The 12,511-nt window shown below is 44.1% G+C and overlaps 1 protein-coding gene across 1 annotated transcript in view; it reads right to left on the minus strand.

Annotated features, from left to right (window-relative positions):
• TTL (tubulin tyrosine ligase) overlaps positions 1 to 11,796 on the minus strand; it is a 321,260-nt gene extending 309,464 nt beyond the window's left edge. Inside the window, exon 1 of the mRNA XM_069607789.1 lies at positions 10,936 to 11,796. Within this exon, the coding sequence (XP_069463890.1) occupies positions 10,936 to 11,092 (157 nt within the window). The 5' untranslated portion in view covers positions 11,093 to 11,796. The remainder of the gene's footprint in view (positions 1 to 10,935) is intronic.
• Positions 11,797 to 12,511: the final 715 nt, after the last annotated feature.

Raw genomic sequence — 12,511 nt, forward strand, 5'->3', positions numbered from 1 at the left:
AGGTCTGGTTGCTGTGAAGCAGGGTGGTCACTATCTATCTAAGCTAACATAACATATTTGCGATAATGCATGCACTAAAACACACTTGTTCAAAGTCTTTCAGTAGGTTATGTCTCTATAAAAGTCACACATATATCTATACTAACATTTACCATTGGATTATACAGTCTTGACCACTATAATACACCGGTTGAAGTGTGGGTCTGTGCTCACAAGAATCTCTGGTATGTGGCATTTGTTATTGATAAGCAACGATATACTATCATTGATATAAAGGCGATATACTGTATATTGATATAAAGGCGGTTCGCGCCGGTGGATGCGCGCTGGCATGGGGGGGCTGTCAGGGGCGCGAAAGGCCAAGGTGCCAAACTACATGTACACTTCAAAAGGTGTCCCACGCCAAGGGGCCATCGGTCACATGGCCTCCTCAGACCCAGTGTCTCCAGCCAGGCCTCCCCTTGAAGCAGGCCGCCCCCCTGCTATCCACATAAGTGTGTCTCCATTCAGCAGTCTTCCTGTGCCTTATCTGCACGCCCCAGGGCCATCCATCCCACCCCCCTGTATCAAAGGCGGTTCGCGCCGGTGGATGCGTGCTGGCATGGGGGGCTGTGACGGGCGCAAACGGCCAAGGTGCCAAACTGCATGTACACTTCAAAAGGTGTCCCACGCCAAGGGGCCATCGGTCACATGGCCTCCTCAGACCCCGTGTCTCCAGGCAGGCCTCCCCTTGAAGCAGGCCGCCCCCCTGCTATCCACATAAGTGTGTCTCCATTCAGCAGTCTTCCTGTGCCTTATCTGCACGCCCCAGGGCCATCCATCCCACCCCCCTGTATCAAAGGTGGTTCGCGCCGGTGGATGCGCGCTGGCATGGGGGGCTGTGACGGGCGCAAACGGCCAAGGTGCCAAACTGCATGTACACTTCAAAAGGTGTCCCACGCCAAGGGGCCATCGGTCACATGCCCTCCTCAGACCCCGTGTCTCCAGGCAGGCCTCCCCTTCAAGCAGGCCGCCCCCCTAATACCACGACATACACACGTCATTCATTCACAAACATACCCCAGTTTCTAATACTTTAAAAACCACTCGATATGTCTCATGAGAACATCTTTGTGCTTTGCAAGTCAACTCCTGAACGTGCTACCTGGGAACCACTGAGATCTATGCTAATCTGCTCGTCGTGCTATCCGTGAACTTCTGTGACCGCTTCGAGCATACCCATCAGTGCGCTACCTGTGGCCATCCACCTATTCTCCCGCAACATAGTGCTCTGCTTGCTGAATCCAACTGTTTGTTGGTCAAGGTAAGGCCATGTATCCTGGTCATATTTCGCAGATTTTTAAATTTCTATCTATTTTCGAGTAGAGTACATAATAGTGCTATGTTCATTGGTCTCATTGGTATTGACTTGAGTTTCCATTGCTATGCTATCAATAGATCTATTTATTTTCATCTGTGTCTATTGTCATTGAATTGCATCCTTCGGGGGTCCAGTCTATAATGTAAGCATGTTTCCTTCTCGTGCAAGACAGAACATCCAAGGGACAAGACACATGTTCAGATTTCAGTCACATCAATTATACATTTCTGCAACTTATGCAAATACTAAGCAGCACATAATGAACTGGTATAGTTCCTGCGACCAAAACAAACCTTGCATTGATCATTGTATGATTCATTTACTTTTGTATCAAATCTTTACTCTTGAAGAGGTCGATATTTACTTTTCAGATTTATCAACAATACCTGCCTGTTCGATTAGCGGTTGCCCTTCGAAGACCCATGCGAAATCTGAAGGAACTACAATGCATGTATTCCCGAAAACTGTTGAGCGAATAAGAGAATGGGTCAGACATTGCGGATATCCACTGGATGAGCTGGAAAGTAGAGTCCAACAAGTCTTAGAGGACAAGAGGGGTGATCGATACCGCATCTGCAGCCGGCACTTTTCCTTGGACATGTACACAACTTCTTGGGTAACAAAGAAGAATAAACGGCGAACGACACGGAAATTGCACGAAAACGCTATTCCCACTCTATTCGTCCACATTCCGCCACCGGTGAGTCAAGTGTCCGGATTTAGCTGTAGGCCTTGCGGTAGTGTGTAGGTAGCCGAATGGATTAATTGATATTGTAGGTGTTCTATCCCTTGTAATAATTTCGATATTGAGAGTGTATAGTTTTTTGAATAATGACATTTATCAATATATTCTTTTTCGATTTCACAACCCACAAACGCAATGTATATATATATATATATATATATGGGGACAGGGAACTGTGCTGTATTGAGCATTTTTCAAGTATTCTGTCGGCTTACATGGCTATTTTTAATATTGGCATTTCATTATCAATCATTAATTGACTTTTACAACTTCTTGACTATCCCTTGAATCTGAAGCAAGAACATTCTACATCCTTGACGTGGTCGCAGTTATCAACCACTTCTAGCGCGTATCAGGTAATCTTACTAGGCTAATCCGCTACATACTTGTTTTATGCATGTCAAGAAATAGTTTTATTCTATCGTGTAATTATTTTACCGAATGTTTGGTTACTGCTTTCCAATTGATATACACCTTAGTTATCGTCCGCTGGTGTTTGTTTTCAGTTATAATTAGTGTTTATCCATACTAATGCAAGTACTGTCTTTCAGGGAGATGCTGAAGCGTCCGCCACATCTACAACATTTCTAGATGTTTTTCAACATCAGGAGGTATGGATACTGACAGCTCCATCGAGCATCATCATCAGAGCTGGAATTCTTGTCGTTTGATTGTTCTACACAATGTTTCATTCGTGGTTAGCCGTTGATATGTACCTGTGCTGTCGACCCCAGGTGTGTGTAATGTTTTCACAATTGTAATCCTCACTAATGCAAGTACTATGTTTCAGGCAGTTGATGGAGCGTCAACCCTTGCACTTGATGCAGAGCCTGACATTCAAGTATACGAATCGGCGCAACAGCTTTCGGAAGTGCGCACTACATTTGCAACATCCATAGATATTCTTCAGCAGCACGAGGTATGGATAATGACAGCTCCATCATGCGTGATCATATAACGTGATTCCATTTGCTATACTTTCTTCCCTATTAACGCAAGTACTGTGTTTCAGGGAGACGACGAAGCTTCCACCACAATCACAACATCTCATTTAGATGATGCAGATGTAAAGGAATCGTTGAAATAAGTCGATGAAATGTGATCATATTTGGATTTTCCTTGAGTCTTTTGGACAATGCATCATTTGTGGTTATCTCTTTATATGTACCTGTGCCGTCGACCCCAAGTGTGTGTTGTGTTTCCAATATTAAAAACCATACTAATCCAAGTACTGTGTTTCAGGGAGACGACGGAGCTTCCACCACAATCACAACATCTCATTTAGATGATGCAGATGTAAAGGAATCGTTGAAATAAGTCGATGAAATGTGATCATATTTGGATTTTCCTTGATTCTTTTGGACAATGCATCATTTGTGGTTATCTCTTTAGATGTACCTGTGCCGTCGACCCCAAGTGTGTGTTGTTTCCAATATTGAAAAGCATACTAATGCAAGTACTGTGTTTCAGGGAGATGCGGATGCCTCCTCTCCAATACAACCATTCATGGCAGTCCATGCAGAGCCAGAGGTATGGATACTGACAGCTCCATCGAAATATATCATCACTGGTCGAATACTTGTCGTTTGATTGTTGCACCCAATGTTTAAATCGTGTTTGGCTATTGAGATGTACCTCTGTGTTCGCCCTCACGTGTTTTATGCTAACAATATTTTGATACATAGTAATGAAAGTACTATGTTTCAGGGAGACGATGGAGCCTCATTCCGTGCTGTCTATGCGGATACAGAAAATATAGTCGTTGCAGCGCAAGAGGAAGGGAGGACATGCGGAAACGAATCGGAGCTACAGCGTGCAGATGTTGAAGGTCGAGTCAAAAAAGTTGCAAAGAAAAAAAAACAAAAAAAGGTTAGTTACAAACAGTTCATAACTTTAAAAAAATGTTTGTGCTGGGGACTATTTTATGTTTTTTTTCCAGTCAGTTCTACTACACTTCATCTTGTGTTTAAACTGAACATCCCTTTTCCAATCTCTCCTCCTGTTACCCGTGGGTGTCAGAACTATATACACACACAGACAGTGAAGCGAATGAGAGATGTGGCTTGCCAGACCGTGTACACTATGACCGAGGAACTATTAATTGAGGCGAGGCGTGTTCAGGCTCGAGATGCTCATGTCCAATGGCCAGAACATGAATTAATTGTTTTTGGAGACTACAGCAAAGTTGCATTGGACCATAGCTACAGTGCGACCGCACCACCACAAGAAGATGTTATTGAATGTATTGAAGATAGCTCTGAAGTAGTTGCAGATCAATTTACACAATCTACACCCGCCAAAAATTTGCCACCAAAAAACCTGTCGACATTGTTGTGTTCTCCCATCAATGTTGAAGTAATAGATGTTGAAATGACAGAGAATGAACCAGCCGCAGCATCCATAGACGCATCAGAACTTGATATCAGCGATATTACTTTCCAATGTGTTGAAATCTCCACAACGTCAAAGGCCGAAACAACGTTGACGCAGGATGACAGTCTAATGAAAGAGAGCAAATACATTGTATTCGACAGTTGTTTGATGGAAATTATAAGTATGCTGAAATGTGTGCATTCCATTAGAGGGAAAGTATGTGGGAAGCCATTGATTAATGTGACTCGTCAAATAAAAGGCAGTAACGTCAAAATAAATGCCGCCTGTAGATTAAATCATAGGTTCTCATGGTCTGCACAACCGATGCTGGGGAAACTGCCAGCAGGCAATCTACTGTGTGCAGCTGCATCACTTTTTAGTGGCTCCAGTTTTAGAAAGTTAGATGCTTTCTTTCAGTTTGTGGGACTCCATTTCATTTCTAAAGCGCTGTACTACACATACCAACGTGATTATCTGTTTCCGGCCATTAGTGATGCTTGGAAAACTGAACAATTGTCTCTAGCAAGTACATTCGAAGGCAAAGGTTTCAGGCTAGCCTGCGATGGACAGTGCGACAGCCCTGGATTTTCTGCCAAGTACTGCACCTACCACTTTCAGGACATGGATAGTAAGAAAATTGTGAGTTCGGTGGTCGTGCAGGTAACACAATGTACATCCTCAGTGGCCATGGAGAAACTAGGTTTTATAAAATCAGTGGAATATCTACAATCGAGGGGAATGCACATCGACCTCATAGCCACGGATAGACACGTTTCAAATGCCAAGACAATGAGAGAGCAGTTCCCACATATTAAACATCAATTTGACGTATGGCATCTTGCTAAATCAATCAATAAGAAAATCTCGGCTGCAGGGAAAAAAAAAGGTTTTGAAAGTATTTTGCAATGGTCACATTCTATCACCAACCATCTTTGGTGGAGCTCAAAAACTTGTGAGGGGTCAGTGGAAATACTACTTGAAAAATGGCAGTCACTGATGCACCACTGTACCAACGTTCACCGCTCAACAGCAAATGAACATTTCCACCAATGTGAACATGGCCCTTTGTCCCCAGAGGAGGCACGGAAGAAGAAGTGGTTGATTCCATCTTCACCGACACACAAAGCCATTGAGAAGATTGTTTGACAAAACTCTATCAAGAGATTTGAGAGGACTGACAGAATTCTGTCACACAGGAGATTTGGAGGTGCTCCACAATATGTGCCTAAAGTACAGGCCAAAGCGCTTGCATTTTAGCTTTCGGGGCATGAAACATTGCACTCTACTAGCGGTCTTGGCCCATAACAGCAATGTCGAACGTGAACAATCTAGGACTAGGGGTAAAGTAAGGATGCCTCGCTACACTAAGGTGTTTTCAAAACGAAGTAAGCAATGGGTGATCAAACCAGTCTATGATGAAATGCAGTTCGACTTTGTGAAAGGCCTTATTGTTGCTGTGTTAGAGAAGCACAGATATGGAATTTTGGACGTTTCTGTGCAGAGCAGTGATCCATTGCCACCGAACATTGCGACTGTGCCATGCCCACCCGAAGCACAGCTGATTGTGAAGTACAAATCCCGGTTTAAATAATTGCAATACGATTGTCTTTTTGTAAATAAATGTTATTGTACAGTGTACCTGTAAACCTAACCCCTACCTTCACCATCATGGGTGGCGAACATGCTGGGTGTCATCTTTGAATTCTCTCTATTCAGCTCACATATGTGTATGTATATATTTTTCTCATGTCTCATCTCATGTAAATGTAAATGCTGTGCACTGTTAACGGAGGGGAGGCTTGCATATTGCAAATAATAAAACAAAAACAATAAATCTCACTTTTAACTCAACTCCTGTGGTACTTTATACTTTCCCTGACCTTCTGCCAAAAATTAAATGTCTCAATTTGGGCTGCAAAGCTCGCAGACAACGGGGACAAAATTGGGGCACTTAGAACGCGCCAGCCAAGCGGGCCGTGGCATTTGGGAGAGAAGCAAGTTCGCATTTGCACATCGAGTCGCACTACATAGACGGATTCTAAACTTCAAGTTCTCACAGATGTCTATACTACGTGATGTTGCAAATAAAGAATGCGAAGGACAGCGCCCAGATGAGGCCCACAAGTCGCACTGGAAGTATAAGGGTCTATTGTTTTTTTACCTTGAGACAGGGACCATGCCGTAAGAACTACATTTGAAGGGAGTGCGCAATAACGTAAGAGACGATAAGGCAGAAAATTCAGAAACTAGACCGAGTTTCATTTTAGGTCAGTATACGAAAAATCGTTGTCAAGAGCACGGTCCGTTTTACAGACTGCATTACGAAGAGACACAATGGAAATTTCAAATATAATGTAAGTAAATCTTTACACGCTTTTATACCGGAATGAAGATTTAATGAATGGATGCATGAATAAATGAATGAATGAAGACCTAGGAAAAGCAAGTAAAACTGTTTGTAGTGGGCACATGGGCATGCAGGTCCACTGGTTTCACCGATCTCGGTCCTTGGCCCAGCCACTTTTCCCTGCACTGCCTAACTGCACTACGGGACTGTCTCTGTATCCTTCAGCCCCTTCTCCCGGCATTTACCTTGCACTTGCCACCAGCTGGCCCTATTATTTAATTTGTATTCAACTAACCATATACAGCCCTTCCCCATGCGCGATCAGAAAGACACCTGGCCTAGTAGGATCGTTGTCTGTCTGCCCTTGTTCCCCACCTGCCTCATCACGCCTAGAAACACTTGAGTATAGGCGCGTTACACATGGCACATCATATATCATATCATTCCTCACGTTTATCATTGTGTGTTGGCCTCGATTTATCTCGTTACTTATTAATGAAGTTTGGCTAGCGAGACTAATTATAATTTTTTTGTTTTCATAACAGGTATTTGATCCCTTTCTGCCACTGCCATCTGTTTGAGACACCGGCGGATGGATTCTTCAGCAGACACCTGCAGCTTTGTGTCAACAACTGGAGCACGATCACCATATTATGGGACGATCGCCAAGGGCCCACATGCCCTTACGCTGTACTAGTGGCTAGAAGCAACATATCAACCTTTTGGCTGGACTAGTGCCTAGTTGATGGAACAGCCTTGCGGTTCAAAGGTGCTTCCAAAGTGATTCTTTTTACGAAAGGAACATAAAGGAACAGCGCGTGACTCAAGATGAAACGGAACAGTTATTGCGGATACAGATAAAAGAAAATAAATGGCTTCCGGAGTTCATATGTCAATTGCTGAATATTCTCTAAACATTTAATGTCAAATAAATGTACTTTACCAAATGTACCGTGTTGCTGTTTCATTTTAAAGTACAATTTCATATTCCGAATTGTGGCGCGCTGTGTTGTGAGTTGATCTGTGTTGGTTTCCGGGTTCTGTGTGGAGTCGCGTAGAAGACGACTGGGCGCGTTTGCCTACGCAGCACAGTAACGTCACGGGGAGAGGCAGGGAATATGAATGTTTTGATAATGTCAGGCTCAGGGGCGGGGGAATTTATTTAGTGCCGCAAAAGCAGGTCAGCCAGGGCGATCGGGGAAAAGATAGGATTATCAGAAAATGGCGGCTCCCTGGTGTTTGTTTTCGCGTGCGTTTAATGGACGAAAACTCGGGTAAGGTCCATAGGAAAGTTTTCTAAAATCGAGCCACTTAGGCTTAAAAAAACATGGCCGACCCGTAGGGACAATAAAAATGTTTACTAGACCATGCCTTTAATAAGATTGCTGTGATTTTTTTGCTATGTGTTGAGTTACAAAGGCCTTGTTATAAATGTGTTTATATTTTTGATATATAACCTGTCTGGGAGTAATTTGTAAGTGTCCTTGCACTGTGTGCGCATCAAGGTCTATCAGTCACCCTCACCCCTCCTGAGACTTAGTCTTGACCGCCTGCCATAGCTACCTTGATTGGTCTGGCTTGTCCAGAGGTTACCCTGTTCCAAAAACTAGGCTGGCCTTCTGAACCTCTGTCCACCAGGTCAGAGTTCAGAAATCCGTCTTAACAGTCTTGCTGAAAACTGTGTATTCCACCATCCTAGCTAAACAATAAACTCTAGAAAGCTCTGAAAATCAGAATGATAACAGGGACTGCCAGTGCCACAATAAATTCGGAGTACTAGTCCTAGACCAAGAATCCTACCCCAGATACAATCCAACAAACCTCTGAGGTAACTTCCACCATGATCCAAACAGGTCCTCCTTTTCAAATCATCCATTATGAGAAAACGAAGATGGACTCCCTTTTTGGGGTGTGCAAGTGTTCATGACAGCTCTACCCTGCTTCCATTTTGAAGGTTGCTGTCAACATGGATTTTTGCCCAATCTTCCTACTAAATTCTCTTTCCTTCTCTAGTCATTTTGCCAAAAGCCATTGGGTAATTCTGAGACATGCTGCATCTTACAAATATCCTAAATCAATAGACCTGTTAGCAATAATACTGTCGAAAATTGTGAGATTGGGTAGGAGCCTAAAGTACAGATTTTGCTGTCTACTGGACACTGAGCAAGATCAATTCTAGCTGCAGAGCTCCCTACCCTTTGCTTAGACTAATCCGCCATTTCCTTCAATGGACACCACCATCACTTCTCCCATCAAAGAAGTGGCAGCCCAGCTGGGAGCCCTGCATATGTTCAACAGAAGAAAACGGCACTAGATCATGTATTACCCCACACGTCCCACGTCCCCTCTTCCTTGTCACACTCCGTACTTATCTGAAGGACATTGGTCCACCCCATCCCCTCCCCACGCCTATAAATGTTTTTTTCTAATCCTATTTAATCCAACCCCCAAAGGATATACATTTGCACTTGAAGGGGAGATGGGACATACGGTGGTTGACCATTTAAAGAGAAAACGAAACAGGGGGAAAAAAAAACAATGAAAAGACTGAGAATATTGTTTTCATTTATGTCAACTTTCAAAATGACAACTAATGAACTGCAATCCGCAATAGTTAATTAGTTAACACAAAACAAAATCATCATCACCGTCAAGTTGTGCAAGCTCCACACGCAGCGAAATCATAAAATAAAAAATAAAATGGAATAAAGTCAATACATCGTGAGCCATTTAAGCTTGAAGGATCCTTGTCTGTCAAGTCATGACTATGCATAGGTCAGCGCAGCGAGTTGAAATCGGTCATTCGTGTAACATCTAATTGGCTAAAAAGCATCAGTTCTATAGAGATGCAAAGCCGCATGCGCCCCGTACTGTACCGTTGTTATTCATCACAAAAGACTGCAGTGGACATAGCTAAAGGGAAATTAAGAACAATGGAGCTGCATGCAAGTTTCTATAAACGGACCTCAGAAACAGTGATCGCGATGAGCTCATCCAAACTAGCCTGTCTCGATGCAGCAAACAGCGGGGCTGTAAGACATGTGCTATCGCAAAGTGTGCTTTGAGCAGCCTGATAACACAGGCACACGAATGTACACATCAAAAACACCCTGGTACAATAGAGGTCTGCATGCCGTGTTGCCCGAAAGACATGTACACGTATTAAAACAAAGATATGAAAAGAGAAGAAGCAGGGTGGATAGCGGAACAGAGAAAATACGATCCAAGGAACAAACCAGGATGGCTTGTGTCTGTGTACAGATTCGATAATCTCTAAATAAATGACGTCCTCCAAAAGGCAGCAGGGATATTTAGACTGAGTTTTTAAGCGTTTGGTATCCGAGACGTTGGTTAGGGAGACATGGATATGCCAATTAAATTAAGCAGGAAGCAAATGGTATTTCTGAAGTGATGTCAACGTGTCCTAATAAAATATTACTCTGTCCATTACGTAAATTAATGGCACTAAAGTCTCAATCGGTCACAAAGTGCCCTTCGTGTGTACCCAAACGTTGGCAGGTATGTCGCCATCCACTAGCCAGGCTTCGAGAAAAATAAAACCCTTTGTTTGATCTAACATCTTACACATTCAAAACCCACGCCATTCAAACAGTTACAATCAAGGAAAAGAATTAAGTGCCTGCGCACCCAGGACCCTCTTCCCATTAAGACGTGCTCATGAGTCAAGGCCAGGTCTCGCCCTCCTCCTTGCAAGACCGGACCACACCCTACACGGTGACATGGTCCTTCATTTCAGAAAGATCAGGCTGGCTACGAAATGGTTTGATGAATAGCTAGCAGTTGCAGGGTTTCTGGGCAATGAGCAGAACCTGCATTGTGAGGCTTCGGGTGCATGTGTCTTTGTGGGTGCGTGTTAGGGGTGGGGAAAAGCAGTGTTCGCAATGCGTAGCAGATTATTAAACACACATCATTCCTTCCTCCATCCACTTAGGGTGCATATTTGGGACAACGACGTCCCATTTGTTGGCAAAGATGTTGATATTTCAAGTCCATACCCCAAACACCATCACTTCAATACAAGTCAGATAAAAAAATGTATTTCTCCATCCGTGCTCTAGGGTGTTGCCAAATGTTGGGCAGTATGCTTACCCAGCCTCCCGAATGGCAGCCTGTTCCTCTCACCCAGCATCAGGTTAAACCTGGGATTGTCCCTTTTCAACCTCCTCCACTGGCCAGTGGAGAGTAGGATCTTGGACACTTCGGCATAAACGCTGCTGTTCTCGTCTCGCACCACAAACGTGTACATGGTTCAGTTTCGAAACAGAGGCACCCCAAAAACTCAGTGATCAGCGGAGGCAGCTCCGCTGCAACAGCATTGCGGGAGCAGCCCTGTGCCGAACCCCAACTGCACCCACAACAGTTGATTCATGCATATGCTGCCCTTTCGCTCCACACCCGGTTTCTTCTCACGCTGGCTTCTAGTCTCTGCCGGGGCACAGAACGACAGCTGCTGCAGCCCTGCCATGCCAGGCCCCGCCTACCTGACAGGAGGAGGCGGCCCGCGTGTACACACAGGAGGACCAGCTGTGTGTCCAAACCCTCTACCCCAGCAGGTGGCAGCCAACACAACAGCGTCCAACCTCCATTGCACTTTTAATCCTGCTAGCCCCCACCCACAGGGGCTTCCGTGGCTTCTAGCAACACGTCGATCGTCGATTCGGATAAAAGGAAAACACCTAGCAGCATTATAACGTACATATAACGGCTAGACATCCGAGTACCCATAATTCCCACAGTTAAAAAACGCAGCAATTGCCCTAAAAAAAAACAAGCGCCACTTTAACAACATCTCTGGAAAAAGTGTCCACGTTTTTTCCCCCAAGCAGGTCAAGCCCGTAACACGGAAAGTGGGAGATTGCAAAATCAGAGCTACGGTCATGATTGTTAACAGCGGGAATGTGCTTGTTTCAGTCGTCTTTCTTCCACGACGAGCACACACGGAGCAGGCAGCGTCGCTTTACTTTCGATTCAGAGCAAGCAAAGAAGCTGCTTATTGACCGCCTCCAAAGTAACACAAAAGAAGGACAAGTTTAAAACGCATGCGCATTAAACTGAAAAGGATAAGGCGTAGTTAGCTTGCACTCTGTAGGCGTAGTTAGCTTGCACTCTGTAGGCTCAAACTATATCACAATTTTAATAAAGACAGGTGTGGCCTGTGTACGAGATTAGGAGCTACACCATTCAAGTTTATCAGGATTGATTTACATGGAGGTAAGTTAAGTACAACACCTGAAATATACAGGAGCAATACCTGTGGTGTGTGACCCCTAGACATGCCAAAATTCTGGAGCCCCTGAAAGGGAGATTTCGATACAGAAATCAGGAGAATGTAGTTGTTGTGGCCTGAATGAGTACATTGAGCCAAGGAGAGTCTTGGTTAACCTTTGTACAGACTGCCAGGTGGAGCACAGTGGGAAATCCCCCTCACTAACGGTGACAGGGGGTTTAGATTCTATTAAAGACAGGAGGCGAATATTATGCATTACAATCTTTACTCTGAAACCACAACAGCAAAGACAAAAAAAAACTTTTACAAACAAAAAAGTTTCAACAACAGAACTAGATAGAGTTCAATGTCAATGCTTGGGGAACTCCCCAAACCATCATGGAGGACAGGTCATGCCCTGCAGGGGACCAATGAGCAGGGACCCTCCTCTATATATGT

Source organism: Ambystoma mexicanum, chromosome 4q, assembly GCF_040938575.1.
Source record: "Ambystoma mexicanum isolate Mex_15411 chromosome 4q, UKY_AmexF1_1, whole genome shotgun sequence".
NCBI lineage: Eukaryota > Metazoa > Chordata > Amphibia > Caudata > Ambystomatidae > Ambystoma > Ambystoma mexicanum.